This window comes from Athene cunicularia (assembly GCF_003259725.1).
Source record: "Athene cunicularia isolate RWA chromosome 8 unlocalized genomic scaffold, athCun1 chr8_part1, whole genome shotgun sequence".
NCBI classification, from domain to species: domain Eukaryota; kingdom Metazoa; phylum Chordata; class Aves; order Strigiformes; family Strigidae; genus Athene; species Athene cunicularia.
Window position 1 is genome coordinate 21,942,603 of NW_020799109.1, and position 22,587 is coordinate 21,965,189.

The following is a 22,587-nucleotide window of genomic DNA, read 5'->3' on the forward strand; positions in this document are numbered from 1 at the left end:
AGTTTTTTGTCTTTCAGAATGTTTAAGAACACTTCAAAAACCTCATCCTTCTATGAGTTTGGCTAATTTAATTTTTCTCTTTTTTGCAGATAGAGAAATTTAGAAGGCAGTAGTACAAATGTTTAACATGCATGGATTCGAAAAGGGGTTCCCAGTCCCAAAGCTGTACTAGACTGTCTGTTCAGCTTGGAATGTAATATACATAGATAAAATGCCTCAAGTTTTCTAGAGGACCTGGGCTGATTTCTGTCAGTGGAGAACTTTTCAAGGGATTTGATAATGCAAAGCCCACAGTGAGAAGAAGATGTGCTGATGAAGAGCAGCCATTCTCAAATCAGACAAGAACTGGTAAGGCTAGAGTTGGGTCCTGGATAGCTGATAAGACAAGTCAGTGCTCTGATGTTGACTACCTTTACCAAAAAGCCTATTATGTTGGATATTTTTATAAATGTAAAGTAAATATGACAGCTGATGAAGTGGTAGCTATTGTGTCTAGTCTCTGAGGTCTTGATCTAGCAAGATGCTTAAATGGACACTGAAATCTGCAAACTGAAACAAATGAATGTTTCCTACCAAGCTTGTATACTATGTTGAATTTGGAATACTAGGAAAGTTGATCAATTTTTCAAGTAGCTATAACAAATTTCTTTAGATAGTATAAGTTTACTTTAAAGTTCTTTCATTTTTGCTGACTTAACAAAAAATGTAATTTTTTGAAACACTATATTTAACTGCTGATGTGCATTCTTCAGAAAGATGATACAAAACTGTTAGCACAAGCCAGTTAGAATGCTGCCTTTAGCGCTAAAATATTGTAGTTTAATTGCCATTCTATAGTTATGAAAGAATATATGTATAAAATGTATATTATGCAATTGTTAGCTTCATTTTCCATTTAACTTCAATTACAGTTAAGATGTGCTTTTACTTCTACACTACTCATTGACATTCTGCTATCAGTATGCTGACTATGTAATCAGTAGCTGATTATTTCCATCTAAGAAAGAGTAGCAAATGCTACTGAGTACATTCCTTTTATTTTAGAACTATATCTTTATTGGGGGTTATCACGTATAAGACAACTAAATCGAGGGAAATGTTTTCCCTAAATACTTCCAACATTTAGTCCTATACTTTTGTTAATATAATCTCATTAAAAGTTGTAAACCAAGATAGAAACCTATATTTTGTATATAAAAATTACTGAGCATAGTATTTTATTCATTGACAAGATACTCTTTAAAAGAATTACTATTTTTAAAATTTATTACAGGACATTTTATAATTGAATTTTAAAAAATAAGAGTTTAATCAATACTAAAGTAGTTCCTGAAAGTCTGATCCAATGAATATGTATTTTTAATTTGGTGTTTTGGTCACTGATCCTCTCTTGCATTGAACTAGAGAATCTGGCCTTCCATTTGTTAATGACAAAAGCACTTGGGCTATATGTTTCTGTCCTGATTCAGCTAGGATAGGGTTAAGTTTCCCCAGCAGGGGGAAGGGATCTCCAGCTGGGTTATTCACACCATGCTGATGTCAGGTCCAGCGAGGCAGCATGGGAAGCTTTCCTTTGTGGCTTTGGTCCTGGGAAGCACGTGTGGCGGGCTAGCTGTGTTCACTGCAGTATTTCTCTGTATATCTTTCATCTTGTTTACTGTTATTACTATTTATTGTTGCTATTATTGCTATTGTTGTTGTTCAGATTGTTATTTATTACACTGTTGTATTAAATTTCTCCTTATTTCAACCCCGGGGTTTGTGCCCTTCTCGATCTGAGGGTGGGGGAGGGACAACGGCAACGTGGTCTCTGGTCTTGGCAGGGCCTAAACCAGCACAGCCTTCTTTGGCGCACCAGTGTAGGGCACAAGAGGGTTGAAATAAGGCTAAAAAAGGGACAGACCCTGACCAGAAACTGTTGGAGCAATCTGTTGGGTGTAATTTTTTCTATTTGTATTTGTACTGTTTGATAAGAAAATGTTTGCAATGCTGGCCCACTTGTTTGTGTGGTGGGGCTGGATTATTCCTTATATCCACTGTGTGTTCCCAGTGCTGGTGTTTGTCAGTAGAAAATGTATAAAGGGGATTGTTATGTGATACTGGCTACTGACTGCTTATAATGTGCTTGTATCGCTGTGGGGGGGTGGGGGGGTGGTGTGTCGGGCTGGTACCTGTTTGCTGCCTGGGCTTTTGTTAGGGGTCTCACCCCATCTATGGGTGAGCCAGGGGAAGAGATCCTCTCGGGTTTTGAGAGTTTCAATTATCCTTGGAGCTTTCAGACCAGTGTATTTGTGGCACAATGCTTTCTGAATGCCTGCCAGATCTTGTTTTGGGCCATGCAGCATTTCTCTAACAGTAGCAGTGCCCGGAAACCTGCCCCGAGGTCAGATAATAAGTTCCTGAAAAGTGCAGCAGAAGCACACTCGAAAGCACTGGCAATAGTGTCCTGGTGGACAGACACCCACACTCTAACAGTGGATGGAGTGGTTGGCAAGCTCCGGCAATATGAGGGAAATCTCCCTTCATCTCAACATTCCTGGGTTTCAGCAGTAAAGGAGCTGTCTCAGAGAGTCCAGAAAATGGAAGAGGACATGTCCTACATTCCACCTGCACGGGCCGATGTCTCAGCCATTAGAAGTAAACGTTTCCCCACCCAAGAGAAAGGCAGCAGAAGGTACACACCATGAGGCACCCTGTGGTTTTTCCTCCGTGACCATGGAGAAAACATGAGGAGGTGGGATGGACAGCCCACTGCCGCCCTAGCTGCATGAGTAGAGCAACTGAAAGGGAAGACCATCACAAAAGGGGAGTCCTCCAAGAAGAGCGCAGCTCCAGTGTCCAGTCAGAAATCCTCAAGACAGAATAGAATGTCCAACGTTATGTCTGACCCTCTTGAGGGGACGAGTGCATCATTCTTACAAGAAGTGATGATGAGCAGGATTAGAGGGGCCCTGCCTCCAGCCAGCTGGAGGAAAGGGATAATCGGATTTACTGGACAGTGTGGATCCGATGGCCTGGCACGTCAGACCCACAAGAGTACAAGGCTTTGGTGGACACTGGCGCAAAATGCACCCTGATGCCATCGAGCTACAGTGGGGTTGAATCCATTTGCATCTCCAGAGTGACAGGGGGATCCCAACAGCTGACCGTACTGGAAGCTGAAGTGAGCCTGACTGGGAAGGACTGGCATAAGCACCCCATTGTGACTGGCCCAGATGCCCCGTGCATCCTGGGCATAGACTATCTCAGGAGAGGGTACTTCAGAGACCCAAAAGGGTACTGGTGGGCTTTTGGTGTAGCTGCCCTGGAGGAGGTTGAACAGTTGTCCACCCTACCCGGCCTCTCAGAGGATCCCTCAGTGGTGGGGCGGCTTAAGGTTGAGGAGCAGCGAGTGCCGATTGCTACCAGGACGGTGCACCGGCGGCAGTACCGCAGTAACCGAGATTCCCTGGTCCCCATCCATCAGCTGATCTGTCAACTAGAAAGCCAGAAGGTGATCAGCAAAACTCACTCACCCTTCAACAGTCCTATATGGCCGGTGAGAAAGCCTAATGGTGAATGGAGGCTAACTGTGGGCTACCGTGGCCTGAATGAAGTTACACCAGCAATGAGTGCTGCAGTGCCGGACATACTAGAGCTCCAGTATGAACTGGAATTGAAGGCAGCCAAGTGGTATGCCATGATTGACATTGCTAATGCGTTCTTCTCCATTGCGATAGCGCCAGAGTTCAGGCCACAGTTTGCGTTCACTTGGAGAGGCCTCCAGTACACTTAGAATCGATTGCCCCAGGGGTGGAACCACAGCTCCACCATTTGCCATGGACTGGTCCATACTGCACTGGAGGACGGTGGGGCTCCAGAACACCTGCAGTATATTGATGACATCATTGTATGGGGGAACACAGCCGAGGAAGTCTTTGAAAAAGGAAAGAAGATAATTGAAATCCTCCTGAAGGCTGGCTTTGCCATTAAGCAAAAGAAAGTTAAGGGGTCTGCAAGGGGAATTCAATTCCTAGGGATAAAATGGCAAGATGGGCGTCACCACATCCCAATGGAAGTGATAAACAAGATAACAGCCATGGCCCCACCAACCTCTAAAAAGGAGACTCAGTCTTTCCTGGGCACTGTGGGGTTCTGGAGGATGCACATCCCAAACTACAGCCTGATTGTGAGCCCTCTCTACCACGTAACCCATAAGAAGAACGATTTTGAATGGGGCCCTGAGCAACAACAATCCTTTGAACAAATTAAGTGGGAGACTGCCCAAGCAGTAGCCCTCGGGCCAGTCCGGGAAGGGCAGGAGGTTAAGAACATGCTCTACACCACAGCCGGGGAGAATGGCCCTACCTGGAGCCTCTGGCAGAGAGCACCTGGGGAAACCCGAGGCCGACCTCTAGGATTTTGGAGCTGGGGATACAAAGGCTCTGAAGCTAATTACACAACAGCTGAGAAGGAGATACTGGCAGCGTACGAAGGAGTTTGGGCTGCCTCAGAAGTGGTCGGCACTGAAACACAGCTCCTCCTGGCACCCCGACTGCCAGTGCTGGGGTGGATGTTCAAAGGAAAGGCCTCCTCCACACATCACGCAACATATGCCACGTGGAGTAAATGGGTTGTGTTGATAACACAACGGGTTCGAATAGGGAACCCCAGCTGCCCAGGGATACTAGAGGTGATTACGAACTGTCCAGAGAGCAAAAATTCTGGGATGTCACCAGAACAGGAGGTGACACGTGCTAAGGAGGCCCCACCATATAATGAGCTGCCGGATGAGGATAAGCGATATTCCCTGTTCACTGATGGGTCTTGTCGCATTGTGGGAAAACATCGACGATGGAAGGCTGCTGTGTGGAGTCCCACACAACGGGTCACTGAAGCTGCTGAGGGACAGGGTGAATCGAGCCAGTTTGCCAAGGTGAAAGCCATCCAGCTTACTTTGGATATTGCTGAGCGGGAAAAATGGCCGAGGCTCTACCTCTACACTGACTCGTGGGCAGTGGCGAATACCCTGTGGAAATGGCTGCAGCAATGGAAACAGAACAACTGGCAACGTAAGGGTAAAACCGCCTGGGCTGCTGAAGTATGGCAGGACATTGCAGCCCATGTGGAAAACCTCGTGGTGAAGGTGCGCCATGTGGATGCCCATGTACCCAAGAGTCAGGCCACTGATGAACATCGACACAACCAGCAGGCAGACCAAGCTGCTAAGATTAGGGTGGCTCAGGTGGACTTGGACTGGCAGCGCAAAGGTGAACTGTTCATAGCCCGGTGGGCCCATGAGACCTCGGGCCACCAAGGTAGAGATGCAACATACAGGTGGGCTCGAGATCGAGGGGTGGACCTCACCATTGACAGCATTACAGAGATCATTTATGGATGCGAGACGTGTGCTGCAATCAAACATGCCAAGCGGGTGAAGCCCCAGCGAAATGGAGAGCGATGGCTGAAATATAGATGTGGAGAGGCCTGGCAGATCGACTACATCACACTGCCACAGACCCGCCGAAGGAAGCGCCACGTGCTCACAGTGGTGGAAGTAACCACTGGATGGCTGGAAGCTTACCCAGTGCCCCACGCCACCGCCCGGAACATCATCCTGGGCCTTGAAACCCAAGTCCTCTGGTGACATGGCATCCCAGAGAGAATTGAGTCAGACAACGGGACCCACTTCCGAAACAACCTCATAAATGCCTGGGCAGAAGAACACGGCATCGAGTGGGTCTACCATATCATCTACCACGCATCAGCCTCTGGGAAGATCGAGCGCTACAATGGACTGTTAAAAACCACACTGAAAGCACTGGGAGATGGGACCTTCAAAGACTGGGACCTGCATCTAGCAAAGGCTACCTGGCTAGTCAACACAAGAGGATCTGCCAGTTGAGCTGGCCCGGCTCAGTCGAGACCTCCACGTGCTGTAGATGGGGATAAAGTCTCTGTAGTGCACATGAGGAATATATTGGGAAAAATGGTCTGGTTTAGTCCTGCGCCAGGCAAAGGTAAAGGCAAACCCATCCATGGGATTGCTTTTGCTCAAGGACCTGGGTGTAACTGGTGGGTGATGCAGGACAATGGAGAGGTCCAACGCGTACCACAGGGGGACTTGATTCTGGGTGAGAACATGCCGTGAATTATGCTGTGCCTTTGTTAATTGTTGTTTTGTTATTGTTAACTGCTAAATGGCAGCTGGGCATGATGCAGATGGTATAGAATAAAGGGATGGGTTATGTACTGGTTCAGCTAGGATAGGGTTAAGTTTCCCCAGCAGGGGGAAGGGATCTCCAGCTGGGTTATTCACACCATGCTGACGTCAGGTCCAGCGAGGCAGCATGGGAAGCTTTCCTTTGTGGCTTTGGTCCTGGGAAGCACGTGCAGTGAGCTGGTTGTGCAGTATTTCTCTGTATATCACTGCAGTATTTCTCTGTATATCTTTTGACTTGTTTACTGTTATTACTGTTTATTGTTGTTATTGCTATTGTTGTTGTTCAGATTGTTTCTTACACTGCTGTATTAAATTTCTCCTTATTTCAATCCCGGGATTTGTGCCCTACTCGGCCCGAGGGTTGGGGAGGGACAATGGCAACATGGTCTCCGGTCCCAACAGGGCCTAAACCACCTCAGTTTCCCATGATAGATTTCATAGCTCTAATCTTCTAAACAGTATGTGCACAAATCCATGCTAGATTTACACACTCAATTACTATTATTACTTGCACCATAACTACATAGAGTTATAAAGTGTTCTAAGCATGCCTTTATCCGATCTGGTACATGCACAGATCATTTCAGAAGTCAAGATCTGTAAAATATTAATTATAATTTAATGAAAGTTTTTAAAAATTGTACCAGTTTGAGAGACTTTATCAATGACAATGTCACAAGGTTTGCCATTCGTAGACTATGGTTTTTGCCTATTAGTATATTTAATTCAGTAATTCATTTGACTATAGGAATTAATTCTGAAGGTACTTCCACTTTTCTAAGGGAGAGACCAGTGTATCTATGGGATTAGGACTTTATGAAAGCCAGTCGTGGAAATATTTTTGGAAGAGTTGTTAGGTCTGAAAAATATTAATTAGGGTACACATTCTGTGGATGCTCTACTGATCCACTTTTGTTTCATCTGTAGATTTAACCTTTTAATTTGATTTAGATGACCCAAGCAGTCATCAGCATGCTAGTCAAGTCTCCCTTTTAAGAGTAGGAGTCTGGAACAGACTTATTTTTCTGACATGTACTTCCTAAATGGTATTTCTTCAAAGAAATTCACCACAGTTCTTGTCCATGAGAGACCCTTGCTCAGTCTGCAAGGCTCTAGCACTTATTATCAAAGCCTTTAGATCATCACAGTAGAACAGTTTTGGTGGTTTTTATCTCACAAACTAATAGTACTCTTATTACTGTTATCCATCAATAACTAGGGAAAATAGTTTTTTCTTGGCCTTCACTTGATAGTTGAATGTCACTGTAAGTATGTTTCTGTAGCTGACGTCTCTTAGATACAATGGGAATTTATGTATTTATGTCCGTGTCCTTCACTAGAATTTACCTCCTAGGGAAAGTTGGGGGAACCTCTTTACAACCAGCAATACTAAACACAGATTGCTCAATCTGAAACCTGGTAATTAAACAAAATTTCAGAAGACCAAGCAGTGAAACTGAGTTCAGGTCAGTTCCAAAATAAAGGGACATGAAAATGAATAACAGAATAAATAAGGAGACTGTACAGTTGAGTTTGAGGACTAGATTTAAGAGTATGAATCCTGAGCTCTGCCAGCTTGTTGTTTCAGAGACCCCAAAAACAGGGTGGAATATTGTTCACTAGCAGTATACCAGAGCTGCACCTCCATAGATAGCAGTAAAATGAATATTTTTTGTGTTCATTCTGCCAGCAAAGTATGAAGCTTTCAATCCTTCATTGTTTCTCTCTGGTATAATGTCAGTACAATACAGACATTCTGGTACTCAGCTAATGTAGAATCTGATTCTACAAAATGTTTTCTTCAGAATTTGTGAATGGGATTACTTGGCAATATTTAGCCATACTTTTTCCCTGTAGTGGACACATGTCAAACCACTGGTGATGCGATATTTGTGTCTCTAAAGTGTTTTTTGTCTAGGTACAATCAGGTGCAATATATCCCATCTGTTAGGAAAGAGCTACTGTCTTTCTGTATAATAAACTCAGAAGTTCTAATGTGATGGCGAACAAACATACTAATTGCTAATGTTCAGTCGACCCATATTTCAGTTCTAGTGATAAGGTTGCTAATGCTACCATAATAATTTACAGTATTATAAATGTTTTGCAAGTTGGTGGAGCAAATAGATTATTGGTGTAAAATGGATAAAACTAATTAGGCATGTCAGTTCACTCAAGCCTATTAAATAGAGCAATTTAATACATTTTATTAAATAGCTCTCAGCTTACATTCAATGATACCCCCTCCCTCGTTTTTTTTAAAGTGTAAATCTGCATCTAATTGCTCTCTAAAGCAGACGTAGGGGTTGATGCATCTACTACAGTTCTATAAGTGTAACATTATTTACTGTTTTTGCTCAGCTATATTTATAAAGCTTGTGAAGCTTCAAAGACTAGAAATAATGGAATAGCTTTGTAAGTTACAGAAATGTTTGCTTGTTAATTTTGTATGCAGAAGGGATGACATAGGCCTGCACAAAAGCTGCATTGAAGTTATTTTATTTCAGAGGCTAAAGACCCCAAAGCAGATACATCCTTCCTGCTCCCTGCCAGCAGCTATGTACCTAAGGATGATGTCTTGTATTCGTCTCATAATCACCCATTCCTATTAGCAGACTAATTCAACAGACACTGAATTCTTACCCTAGAAGACACTGAAATTCACTTGGGTGAAAAGAAAAAGCATAGTTATAGATAAGAAATACATTCTTCCCTATGTATTTTTGTTCCCACATTCCATGTAATCCATGTTAAAGGGTTTTCTGTGCTGTTTCTATTATTTTCATTACTCCTGTTACTTCAGAGAAACTTCAGATGTCATAATGAGTGTCACAACATGGAAAACAAGTAGCTGAAATTCCCTAGAATGTAGTGTCTCAGTAAGAGAAAAATGAGAAAGTACTTACTCTTTTTCCAGGTGGACCAGGTGGGCCAGCTTCACCTGAAGGACCTGGTGGACCCTGCAGTGAAAAGTGATAAGCTCAGTAGTAACAAAGGATAAAGTTATCTTTAGTCAATGCAACAAATGTCTGCAATATGTGGCCCCTTTCAATGGGCAGAATGTAAGTACTGTAAATACCCACAGAGAAGTATATACTTGCTTATTCAACAAATACTTTCTTAGGGTAGTCTTTTGAAATTTGTAACAGCTTTTGTTACTGTACAAAGTGCAGTCATTTTTTTTTTCCTCTTCCTGTTTGCAACAAAACATTTCCAACCAGATAGTGGCTGCACAGAAGTAACATACAGTCTTAGCCTACTGCCTAACTGCATCAAGAAGTTTCTTGCTTTCTCAGGTGCTGAAATCATTACTTTTGCTAAAATTTTTCACCACCATCTCCGAGTTAGCTGCCTTCTCTTGAAAAATCTTTTGTCCACTGATAGCCATTTGGCTACTCCATCTTAATAAACTGTGATATTCTTAAAATTTTTTGGGGTTGCTGAACAGTTGGATAACCTTTTCATCCAGAACACAACACTGAGTACTTACTGTTAAATAAGACATACTAGTTTCATGAAGTTTGCAGGTAAACCCTAGTTTATAACTTAATTCCAACCACATGTTCAATGTAGTAGGAGTTTTTATTTTCAAACTGTACTGTATAGGATAATTCCCTGATAATCAGACCTTCCAGAGTTCCAAAATGGAAACCCTATCTTTTTGCAATTAAAAAAAAAAAAAAAAAAAAAAAAAAAAAGACGACGCTTTAGTAAGGGGATCTACAGAAATATAAGAACTTTGAGGCTTAATATGGGTATTGCTCAGATACTTAACTAAAAAGCATCAAGATTTTGCTTCATTTCATCGTGTCCACTAACAAAGATTATTTGGCTGCAGCATTACTTTCTTATGCTAAAAGTTGCTCTATTTTTAGTGCTCCTCAGCAGCTCCAGCACAAATCCTTACCACATCATTTGTTCCTAATACTAACAGAAATTGAGCTCTTGTTTCTGATTTTTACTATAACTTGTGCAGTTCTACCTCTGCAAGAAAATAAATATTTTTTAGTATCATAAAAGAAGCATCCACTTAGAAAATATTTTTAAGATAATGAATGTATAGAAAACACTGGTTCAGTAATACATAGTTTCTTAGCATAGGAGAGAACATGCAGCTGAAATAAAATGACAGAAACAACTCACGGGTTGACCAGGATCACCATCTTCACCTTTCTCTCCACCAACACCATCCTGACCCTACAGAATTCATGAGGAAATAAGCAAAATACAAAATTCAGCTAAATTAAGTAACTTAGTTTCATAAATAAATATAAAAGCACTATTTTTCTACAAAGCAGTTTCCTAAGATCGCTAGTTTTCAAAACTCTAAAGATTTCCAAACTTTTTTTAAGTCCTAAGAAATATATGAATAGTAAAGCAAGAGATCTTACAGGCAAGACTTCATCCTTGGACAAGGAAGAGGCAGGGTTAACTAGAATTTAGTGCAAAGCAAGACTAGGACATAAAACTGTTGTTAAAGTATACTTACAGCTGGACCAGGTTCCCCAGGGGGACCAGGATCTCCAGGAAAACCAACTGGACCCTAGATAAATCAGGAAAAAAACAAGGAATGTATCATCAGTTGAAAAGAAGGTAGCAATTATCATACATCAATTATCAATATTTTATGAAGCATACAATGAATTTAGTTCAAATGGAAAAAGTTATGTACAGTTCTATATGTAGCACAACTTCAGCAATGCTTCACCGTGACTTGTGTTAAAATTATTAAGGCCACTTACTGGGTTACCCTTAGGCCCATCATCACCTGGAGGTCCTTTAGCACCTGGTGGTCCAGCTGCTCCAGGTGGACCAGCCTCACCTTTTTCTCCCCTTTCACCTTTTGGACCCTGTATAAAATATATGAACACAAAAATTTAATATGGAAATTGAATGGCTAAAAACTGATTACAATGGTAAAACTTTTTCAGACCTGGGCAATGTTACTCCTCAATAAATGCTGACATGTGAATGGAAAACTAGGACCTCAGCCTCAGAAAACCTGTGAATCTCAGGTCAAGAGCCAACATCTGCACCCAGTTTGCATCAATGAACTCTCTTTAGAGAGAAAAACATGCATGTCAAAGTTAATACTTTTGGAAAAAAAATAGGTACTCTTTTAGGAAGTCTTTTCGTTCTCTACATCTTAGTAGAAGATGTGACTATAAATATATTGAAACAAATTGCATTTTAAAGGTAGAAGTTTCTTCACTGAAAAATTAAAGAAAAAATACACAAGTACACAAACAACCTGATTAAATGCTTTCTAAAGTAAACACTACCAGATACCTTAGTTCACCATAATAAAGCTTAATAATAAGACAAAACCAAAATACTCACAGATGTTCCAGATTCTCCAGGAGGTCCAGGGTTACCAGCTTCTCCGGGTTCACCCTGTAAATGTGTGAGGATAATTTGATGAGTCATTAGGGAGGTTATTTCTATGTATTTACTTCTGTTGTTACATATTCTTCTCATGCTTATTCATATGAACAGCTTACCAGAACTGTCTTGTATTGGGTCTACCTAAAGGGGGTTGAGTTACATATGGTTTTGCAGAAATGGAATCTCAAATTTTAGAGAGAATATAGCTTTTAGTGAGTCAGGGAGACTAATCTTCCCTTTGGGCTTTGGAAGATCTTCCTCTTTATTATCCCATATATTGCAAATTTCCTGTTTGTCATCTTTCTTTCTAGTCCAAATAAAACGGAATAAGTATATTGGCCGTGTAAATTTATTTCTCTAGAAGATAAATTTTGCCTAGAAGCAAGTTTCTATAAATAAAAGAATACTAATTAGATATGAATGTCAATGGAGTGAAGATATTATTGCTATAGCTACTGTTGGAATAAAAAATTATATGAATAAAATAACAAGGATAAAATAATAGCAGAACATTTAGTAAAACTTTCACCACAGGCCACAAAGGTGGTGTATTTACTGGTGATGGAAATTGTTTAGCAAAGCAGATGGCTTTCAGGACAACACCATATGAAGAAAATCTATGCAAGTCAAAGATTAGACACCATTAAGTTAATGTTTAAGTTAATTCATACTCTTTTTGAACTAATACACAGTATTAACTCAAAGACTGTCATTGCAATTGTTCATTTAAAAGTTTTATGACTGATTATTTTCTAGCTCAGTGGTCTGATAAATAAACCTGTATAGAAAACTACTCTGTTAGTAGAATATTTAGCTATTAGCATCACAGACACACAAATCTGTGAAAGGATAACAGAATCTGCTTTGTGATTGTCATGGAGTGCTGAGGTAAGAACTGTATATTTTTATTCCAAAGGATTTTTCAGTGTAACTGATAAAGGGAATTTTTTTTCCCTGACACATATATTCTTTTTCCAAACCAAATGTACCTTGTCAATAATTATGCCTATAAACAAGAGTACTTCAGTGCTGAAAATGCATCTCATCCAATCCCCTCTACTGAACTCAAACCCAGATTTGGAATAAATTCATGTATCCTTCATATCCTCTACGAACTGAACGTCCCTCTTCATTGTGTGCCATTTCTATTAATTCAACATGCATGTCTGTCATTTCCAGGTGGACAGTATAAAAGTAGAAATCAAAAAATATGAATTTTAAACAAATCTTACAGTGTAGATACTGGACTTCTTTTCATAGAAGCTAATGGCAGCACAATGACCTCACTGGGATCAGAATCTGGCCCAATGTAAATACTACATTAGATGAATGGATCTGAGTAGCCAACTGAAGTCCAGAACATGATAGTTAATAGATAACCACAATTTTAGGAGCAACATTAAAATGTCCTTTAGAAAGGGCACTTTAAAGGGCTAAATTTGCCTTTAGAAACTGTGGTATGTTTTATTAGATGTACTTAAATTTGCAGTAATCTTAAAAATTAATGATCCTTTTTAGTACTTAACATTCATTTGCTTCTGTGATACAGCATTCATTATTAAAAAAAAAAATCTAGTGGATACTTCACATCAGTAAGCATTCAGGATGTTTTCTGGGAAAATTCATAATCTTCATTTCCTTATCCTTTGCATGGGGTTTACTGAATCTGCAGCATCATTAGTGTGTTTTTTGGTTTTTGTTTTATTTTTTTCATTCATGCCTACTAATCAATCAAATTAGAACAGAAAATGAGATCTGGAATTAGCAAATAGATTGATGTTATTCAAGTTAGTAGATATATTATGTCTAACAGAGTCCATAATATAGACCTTTTCAACAGGTGTTCTCATTGCAGGACTGAGTGACAGAAGAGCGCTAATTATGCCAAGTTTTGCCTGAGAAGAACTTGTGCCAGTATAATCCCATTCTAAGCTTCTCTGAGAAAAAGTTATTTTTCTGCCTTTCTGCCACATAATATTGTAATTTATGATGATTCACATTTGATTTGTAATCCACTCTTTACCCTTCTCACTGACAAACACATCTTCATTTTATGATATCATGCAACAAGAGAAAAAATGGTCTTTCTCTGACATATTTACCTATTTTTTGGGCCAACTGGGGAACACTGTGCTCCTGGGATCTCAGAGATCCCTGGATGCATGTTGAAACTGGCAGATGCAGGCAGCCTGTATGAGCTCTGTGCATAGTAAAGCCCCAATAAGCAGCAGCGTGGAAGACAGCAAAATTGGAAGGTCTAGAAAATGTCAGTATATTCCCCTTAAAGGGTATATGTGAAAGATGAGACCAGTTAAAGTTTCATCTCACGTTAATACTTCTAAATCATTGCTCTATTAAAAAATGTGACTCTTCCCTGTATGCAGTCCTTGTTTTTGCTGACACTGATTTTTATATTCCAAATATTAGGTACTATGAAAGGTTGACTGGCTTTAGACAGCTGTTAAGGGAGTTAAACAATGTTTTGATAGAGACGATTGTAGTTGATACATATTTAGAGAGTGCATTTTTATAGCTAAGAGAAACTGCAATCTGTAGGTTACTGTTTGCCCTTGTCTTTCTTTGCATTTTTGGTAAGGATGGTAGTAATTCAGAATCTGATGCACCTTCTCCATGGGAAGTATCTCAGATTGTTCTTTAAGGAAATAGATTTTATGATCTAATGATAAATTTATTCCACCTCTGGAATTTTTTTCACCTTTTGTTATCGGGTCAGATCTTTTAATAGTTAGTGTGGTCTCTCTTAGACAAAGCCCTCTGACAGAATTTCAACTAGCAAAGACAGACATTCCAAACCTACAAAGTGTCATGTATTTTCACGGATATGTTTAATTCTGAAAACCTCTTTGGATTAAGCAAGTAGAATGATTTCTATCAGGCTACGGACAGGACTTTAAAAGTCCTTTGTTTTCCTTATTATGATGAGTTCTAGAGAACTGTTCATACTAAGCACAGTGACAGAGATAGTGGATGGAAGGCTGCCACCTTTTGGTTAAATTCTGGGACAAATAAATTATTTTGTAAGAATGAGAGGCAGCTTTGCAGCTGACTGGGTTGTGAAAAGGATTCAGTAACGCTTGTGCTCCTTTTTGCCATCTTTACAAAACAGGAAAAAAAAGAAAGAGGAAAAATGTGACTAGAATCTAGACAATCCCTTTTCACATAGGTATGCATATGTGACATAAATTGTGGCTCTGTGGAGAGCTAAATTTAATCAAGATATAAAATCTAAAGTGTATTTTCCGGGAGGGCATGTTGGAGAGGTGGAGAAGGATGAGAAGGGGTCACAGTCAGTCAGTCATGTAAAATTATTAAAAGTAGTTTGTTAGGATATATATTCAGGTAGCATAAACTGTCATAGACACATCTTGATTAAATACCTTAGCAATTGTCTGCACACAGGTGTGTGGAAAAATGATATGCACACATAAATATGTCTGTGCAAACTTATCATACATGTTTTTAAACTCAGGGCCAGGATACTCCATTGATTTTGTCCTCTCACTTCCATCTGCAGTATAAATCAATGACTGATTAAGCATGTAAACTATTGATTTCACTTGTTTACTGTGTTGTACTCCTTATTAGTGTACTATAAAAAAAAATATTTTAGAAAGATATAATAGTAAGGAGTATAAACCCAGATGTGTAGTGGTTTTCTAACATCAGACTTTTTCATACAGTAAAACAGATCTAAACTCTGAGAGGCTACAGAAAGAATGCTTAGGTTCTGTGGATGTTCATTTTGCATTACTCATCGACTGCCAGTTTAACACATGCTGTGGAAGGGAGAAAGGGTAGACTGGCACAGTACTCAGTGCAGTTATCATAGATTAACCTAAATTAGAAGGCAAATTTATTTTATTAGGCTTTGTGGAAGGGAAGTGTGAGGTTAATGTTACTTCTTCCATTTTTTTTCTCTCCATTGTAAATTCTTATGTCGTGTAAAAACATCTAAGGCCCAGTTTTGAGAAGACCTGAGCAATTGACTTTGTATTTTGAATATCTTCATGTTAGGCCTTTGATATCAAATTAGAGATAAGCATGTGTTTGGTTTTCTGCCTTTTCTTAATTATAAACACAATGAAGAGAATAAACTCTGGGTAGAAGCTGAATTTAAGTGGTTCCATCTGAGTGTAAAGAATTCTAGACTGCTCTATGGAGCCTACGGGCATGAATAACGCAAGGTGACATGCACATTTGTACTGCTGATGTCTTTGAATGTTTAGGCCTTTGTGTGTACAGCAGAGGAAACAACAAGCTAGTTAAAAATACATGGCACTATGTGTGACAAAAATTGTTTATAATTTGCCAGAAGATAAGGGGGCATTGAAACTCCAGTACTAATGACAAAATATCATCTAACCATTCAGATATGAAAGTAAGCAACTCTATTTCACTCCCCAACAGTGACAGGGAGGATGTGGAATGTTTTTCCATACTCTACAAACAGCACTGCATTGCATTTCCTGTAGTATGATATGTCTTTCTGAAAGGGATGCAGAGGCCAAAGCATGCTGATGTAATAAGAAAATCATTGGGGAAACAAAACAAAACAAAACAAAACAAAACAAAACAAAACAAAATAAAAAAACCCAAACCCAAACGTAAGGAGAAAAGGAGAAGAGAAATAACATGTTTTGTTTAAAAGTGTGAACTGTCCTCCTATTGCTTAAACTCCTCCTGACAAAACAACTCTGTGATTTCTAAGCTTGCAAAACTCATTAAATGGAACTGAAGTTAAGAAGGAGAGTATCCTAACTAGGAAAAAACCTGGCATGTAAGAAAACTTGAGGAGGAGAAAAGTAATAAACTTCCAAAATAATATACTTGGAAGCTTCTCTGTGTGAATTCAGAGAATATGGGAAATAAGCAAGAGGAAATAAAAATGACAACCCGTGATAAACAGTCTGAATTTCATGTTCTTGAATTAAATTTGGTGGGCTGATTATCACAAATAGGGATTCTAAATCACATAGAAGATTTACAGGGAGAAACAAAGGAGTAAGGAGATCAATACAAGTCAATGCTTTTACAAAACAATTGGAATATAATTTGATCATGAAACAGCAAAAATTGAAGAGGTGATTGAAACCAGTGACAAAATTCCTATTGACTTCAGTGGGCCACAATATTATATGAGGTGGTTTCTCTTAAAGCAATGAATATAATGGGTGCTACCCTGGATGCAGTGTTCTCATAATAAATGTTTTTCTCAGTACCCTAGTGTCACAGGGAGAATTTTTCTTCCCACAGTGCCTTTTTTTTTTTTCCTGAATTCTGCTGACAGAGATTCTCTTTTTCCCATATTCTTTTTTTTTCCATCTCTACCAACTCTTACATTCAGACATGTGTTTGTTACTCTTCCCAGAGAGAAAAACAAGTCCTGCAGCTCTCTTTAAAATAGGCTGGAGGAACAATGTCACAAACTTGGGAGATTAGAGGGAATATCTTTGTTATAAATGCAGTCAAGCAGGAGGGCATCATGTTTTGTATGTCTTACACAAATTATACAAACTTAAAAAAGATTGAAGACACACGAATGCCACTGCTACCAAGAGGGGAGTTGATGCTCAGAGCCACATCCTGAGAAAAAGGGAATGCAATGAAGCACTGTCACCTTAAGAGATGACAGTGCTACCATGAAAAAAAAACCAGTATAAAGATAGTATTTTCATCTGCTTGGGATCAGTACCCTTTGATCTCAACACACAAAGAAGGAATATAAAGTAGGATATTTGTCCATCAACCCATACATTATATTCCATTATTCTAGTACTATCTTCACCACATCTCAGAGCACTGCTAAGTGATTTATTTGATGGGCATGTAAAAAAAAAAAAATATCTGAAGATTCTATTAAAATAATAGTTTGGTCACACTGATAAAATGTTGGTGACTCCTTTTGTCATGCCCTAATATAAGTGAAGGGTTATTTAAAGAAAAGGCAATTTAGTGAAAAAAGCAGACACATAACCAAAATTTTATGATAGATATCAACAATACTGAAGAGCATAATAAGAAAGATCTTTTGTTATGACAGAGGAGCAAGAAGCTTTTGAGATACTGTAGGATGAACTGCAGATTTCCTTTTTTTTTATTGGTCATACAAATGATCCTGGGAAAATAATGGTAACTTCCTTATCTTGTGAAAAGAAAGAATACCTAAAAGCTATGTGAAACGGAGTGACATGTTTTTGGGCACTGATCAAGAAGAGGATTGTGACAAATACAAGTAAATTTGATTGACCTGGTACTCGAGTCATTATTTGTGAATTCATGGTTCTGATGGATTTGTACCTAAAGGTACAATACTGGTGCACTGTGTCAAAGAGAGTATGTGGATAAATGAAAGGGAGTAGAAGTTAAGATTTATAAAGTGCTGAAGTTCAGTGATGGTGTATGAGGAATTTGTGGGAAGAGGTACCTGTGCACTTAATTATCTGATTGGACAGGAAGAAAAGTGGAAAACTTGCTTCATATTTTGAGAAGTTATCAATGCAGTGAGCTTTCTGAAAAACTACCACTACTGATATTCCTAGGGATGTGTTTTCTAGGATTCATTGACATCAGTGTTTCACTGGATACATATGATATTCTGTGGCAAATATTTAAATAAATCAAGAGCAATCTACATAGTTTCTCAATGTTATTTATACAGTGGCCTGGAATATATTTATATTCTGTTTCCTTCACCTTATGCTCCTTTCAAAATCTTATTTCCAAATCCGAAGTTAAAGAAAAAATTCGTATTAAATCTGTAACATTACAGCAAAATGCTTTTAGGCTTACACACATGATATGGCTGAAGTCATCTAACTTGGACTTTTGTCTCTTCTCAGCATTTTATAATAGTTTAGACTCGTGATTCAAGTAAATCACACAAAAAAATCCATTATGTCTGTTGCATACAACACATTTTCTTTAAGAAAAAGAAAGATATATCCAACATGTTCTTTGTGTAAGATATGAAATTTAAAAATAACCCAAACAAACATCCCATATACTGGTAGGAAATTTTCTGAATAGAAAACTGAAAATAGCAATGAAAATAATTTTAACGAATGAATGTCATATAGCATTGGTCTTGAGTTAGATTTTCAACTAGCACAAATCATCCTTGAACTTTTGACTTATTGGAATTGTATCTATCTGTATGAGGAACAGATACATACTGATGCTTCAGATCTGCTTCACCTCACAGATACGTTTACCACTGATACGTTACATAACAGCTTGTGCTCTTAATGTTCCAGATAGATGGCTATATGATATTCTTAGCTACATCATAACCATAACCTTATTTTATTACTGCACCTGAACACTACCTTTTCTGCTCTGAAGCTCTTTCTTATGATTTTTAAATATTTTTGTGATGTAAAATGTGAAATAAAAAGACCAACCGTGGTAAGTCAGCTATTAGAAGTATAGCTAGATCACTATTAACAACTACTAGGTCAATGAAGGATATTTGGGAACTGTAATATAACTATACAGCTGAGAAAAATCAACACGCATATTCATATTCCTATTCTAATGTTTTTTCTTTCTAGGATATTATTATCAACACTCACCTTTTCACCAACACCTCCAACAGAGCCGACTGAGCCTGGGGGGCCTTGAGGACCCTACAATGATAAAAGATGCTGGTTATCCCAAATATGGTGCTTGTTACTGAATTACTGAGAGGAAAAAATAGGTTAATTCTTACATCAGCTCCATTAGGACCCTGGGGACCTCTTGGACCTGGAGGGCCAGGTGGACCCTGTATCAAAGAGACAATTTGATAGAGTTACAATCGTAAAGAGTAAGTCCAGTGGGGTGCTTTTTTTGGCCAATGAAAAGCAATATACACAATCTGTAGAGAACTTTTAATCTCCTCAGTGCTACAGAAACAGCAGGGACAGATTGTTGCCCATTGCATGAGTTCACAAGGTGACAGGGGATCCAGGCTATGTTATACAGTAACTGAGCTGGAAGTGATCTGATGCTTAGACTCCTGAGGATTGGTTTCCTGCATTGTATTTTCCCTGAAGGTTACCTGCATACCCATTCCACTGTTGCAAAGACCCTGGAGTACCTTATATGCTTGGTAATAGCCATATGACAGTACTGCACCATGGTGCCTACAGATGGGCAATAATAAAGCATCCAGGCTTGGCATAGGGTGTTAGAGGCAAATGAACAGATAGCTTGCGTTTCAGGACCAGCCCAGAAGGCATTCTGTCAATAATATGAACAGTTGGAAAATGTAGTCTCAAGATCACCCAGAGAAACAGAGTAAACATAGCCAAATAGTGTTTACCATCTTCTGGCCTGCAATTACCTGAAGCTAAGGTACAATGCCCTGAATTTAGAGAAGCAGCTCCAAACTTTGGTGCAGTGGTCTCTCGTTTTTCTCTTTCTTTCCTGAACCTGCATGCCACTGTCCTGTCTCAGCACCTGCTTTGCTATCTACTCTTCTGAGTATTTTCTTAAGTTACATAAACCTTGATATTAAATATGAGGAGATAGATATAGGAAAGCAAAGTAAATCCCAGAGACAGTTTATGTTACACAAAATGTTTCATACTCAGGCACCAAATCCAGCAGTACCTTATCAAATTGTGAGCTACAAAGACAATAATACACATATGATATTTATGTCCTCCAGTGTGACCAGTGGGGAAGAAGCCTTACCATTGGTCCTACATCACCATTTTCACCCTTTTCACCTGGTGGGCCAGGCAGACCCTAAGACACATGAAAGAGATACGAAAACTATTAGTAGGGTACCTGGAATGATGAATTATATATCAATATGAAACAATATAAATCAGATCTAGATGTGAAACTTGGGAACCTGGGGGGTGGGGGTGGTGGGTGGGGGAAAGAAAGCAAAACCTATTTGCATTGAATGAAGAAAAAAGGAAAAGGAGTTTTTTATATTACATCATATGTATAGATAGCCCTATATGCCTAAACCAGGTGAAGCAGAAAATTTGGGAAAAAAAAAGAAAGGGACACAAGTGCTAGCGTGGCTGATTTTAAAAACACTGCCATCATTATCCTGACTACAGGTGGGCCTCTGGATAATTTGATTTATGCTATGATACATATATTTGTAAAGAAAATATAATCAGTGCAGCACAATGAAGCGGTATGCGAAGATGTCTACGCTACCTGAGTACTGGAAGCTGTATAACTGCTTTAATAAGGTGTCCAGTAGTGGTGATAAATCCAGCTGAGAGGCATTGCATTGGGTTATACAAACGTATCCTTAGAAGCAAAGTTTTCAAATTTGACTAGTAACAAACACCAAGAGAAAGAAACTGTAGCTGATACTAATACTGATATCTAGTAAAATGTTACCACAGCTAGAAGCACTATCAGTTCCACCTCCTGGGTTCTGCTACTTTCAAAGCATGTTATCAAACTATAGCTAACCAGATTGTAAAACACAATTTGCCATCTTTGCTACAAAGTTGTATAAAAAAGTATCAAGTATAACCTTAGCCAACACTGTATCCATTCCTCAGCTGGCCTCCTATTTTGAAACAATCTGAACAATAGAAGTACTTCTCAAAATTCAGAGATATACCTTCTCTAAAAATTACATGTGTTTCTGTTGTCTACTACCATGAAAACTTGGCTGACCTGTCAGTGCACTATGGTTGTTGTGAAAGCCTGTTTACTATTAGGCAATCAGCACAAAACCAGCCAGCTGTGGCTCATGTGATGACACAGTGGCTTTTCTGTATAATCCTTGTTTATTTTAAAAAATACTAGGCTGTGTTCTATTAAAATGAAAGTCCATAGCTGATAATACTATCTTCACTAACACGTATTGATTATAGTACATGCTGAGTAGTAATGCTAGGGTTATGACAACAAGTAGTTTTATTACTTTCTAACTTTCTTCATGTTTATTTTTTGTAATGTGGTAATAATTCAACAAATGAAATTTGAATTGATTTTAACTCTCCTTCACTGTGAAAAGTATAATTTTTTAAATAACAATTTTGTATCTAAATGTTCTAAAGAGTGATTAGAGGAGAAACCTAGGTTTGGACTGGATGGCTAGTCCTTAGAAAGCTGATATTCTGAAAGAAGAATTCCACGTCTAATAAACTAGATCTTCCAGTTGCCAACAGTCCACTCAGTTCTACCCCATGAACATAAAAAGACATTTAGCTTAAAAAGCTGAATGCCTTATCCATGAATCATGGTCATGGTAACCTAAACAACTTATTCAACTGCTTGCAGAGGAGGTATTTATAAAACTGTGAAGGCAATTAGACATTTACGTGATATTTCTGTCTATGAAAAGACTTTTCAAAGCCATTTGGTGCACCCGTATTTCAAGAATGACAAAATCTCATTGATTTCACTGAATCAATAGTTCATGCGTTATTGGACATGGTGTTTTGGGAGTGCTTTCAGTTCCTTCTGGCAAGAAGTAATTGAGGTGTTTTGTCATTTAATATTTCCAAATTTAAGTAAAATTGCTATGAATTGATTATAAGATAAACTAGATAGGCCCATAGAGTTTTTGAGTTTTTCTTTGCTTTCAACTCCTTTTGTTAGAAACTTTCTTATTTTTAAAAATACTATCAAAATTAAATAGCAAGAAAATTAACAAATAATACATTTTCAAATTTACCGATATTCACTTTTATGGACAAAAATACTTTTTACTTAATGTCCAGTGTAAGAAATATCACTAGAATTTAACTGAAGTATGATATAGTTACCACTGAGTATAATATATATATGACACAGAAAATTGTTATTCCCTAACAGTTCATAATAACCATGAGAAGTGCATTACTGAATAAAAGAAACCCCTGATTTCTCAATGGTACTTCCAATACTATTAGCCAATATGGGATTTTGGTCCATGGACTAACATATTCAAATTAAAATCTTAATCAGAGAAATTAAATTCCTCATTTGAAATATTTCATTTACATAAGTTCAAACTATTTGATTTTTATATTTAT

The 22,587-nt window shown here is 38.6% G+C and overlaps 1 protein-coding gene across 1 annotated transcript in view; it reads right to left on the reverse strand.

Annotated features, from left to right (window-relative positions):
- Positions 1 to 22,587, reverse strand: part of COL11A1 (collagen type XI alpha 1 chain) — a 167,430-nt gene that overhangs the window by 19,097 nt on the left and 125,746 nt on the right. The window contains exons 49-56 of the mRNA XM_026853967.1: positions 20,285 to 20,338; positions 19,317 to 19,370; positions 19,180 to 19,233; positions 11,543 to 11,596; positions 10,945 to 11,052; positions 10,692 to 10,745; positions 10,346 to 10,399; positions 9,109 to 9,162 (exon numbers count right to left, since the gene is read on the reverse strand). Coding sequence (XP_026709768.1) covers positions 9,109 to 9,162; positions 10,346 to 10,399; positions 10,692 to 10,745; positions 10,945 to 11,052; positions 11,543 to 11,596; positions 19,180 to 19,233; positions 19,317 to 19,370; positions 20,285 to 20,338 — 486 coding nt within the window. The remainder of the gene's footprint in view (positions 1 to 9,108; positions 9,163 to 10,345; positions 10,400 to 10,691; positions 10,746 to 10,944; positions 11,053 to 11,542; positions 11,597 to 19,179; positions 19,234 to 19,316; positions 19,371 to 20,284; positions 20,339 to 22,587) is intronic.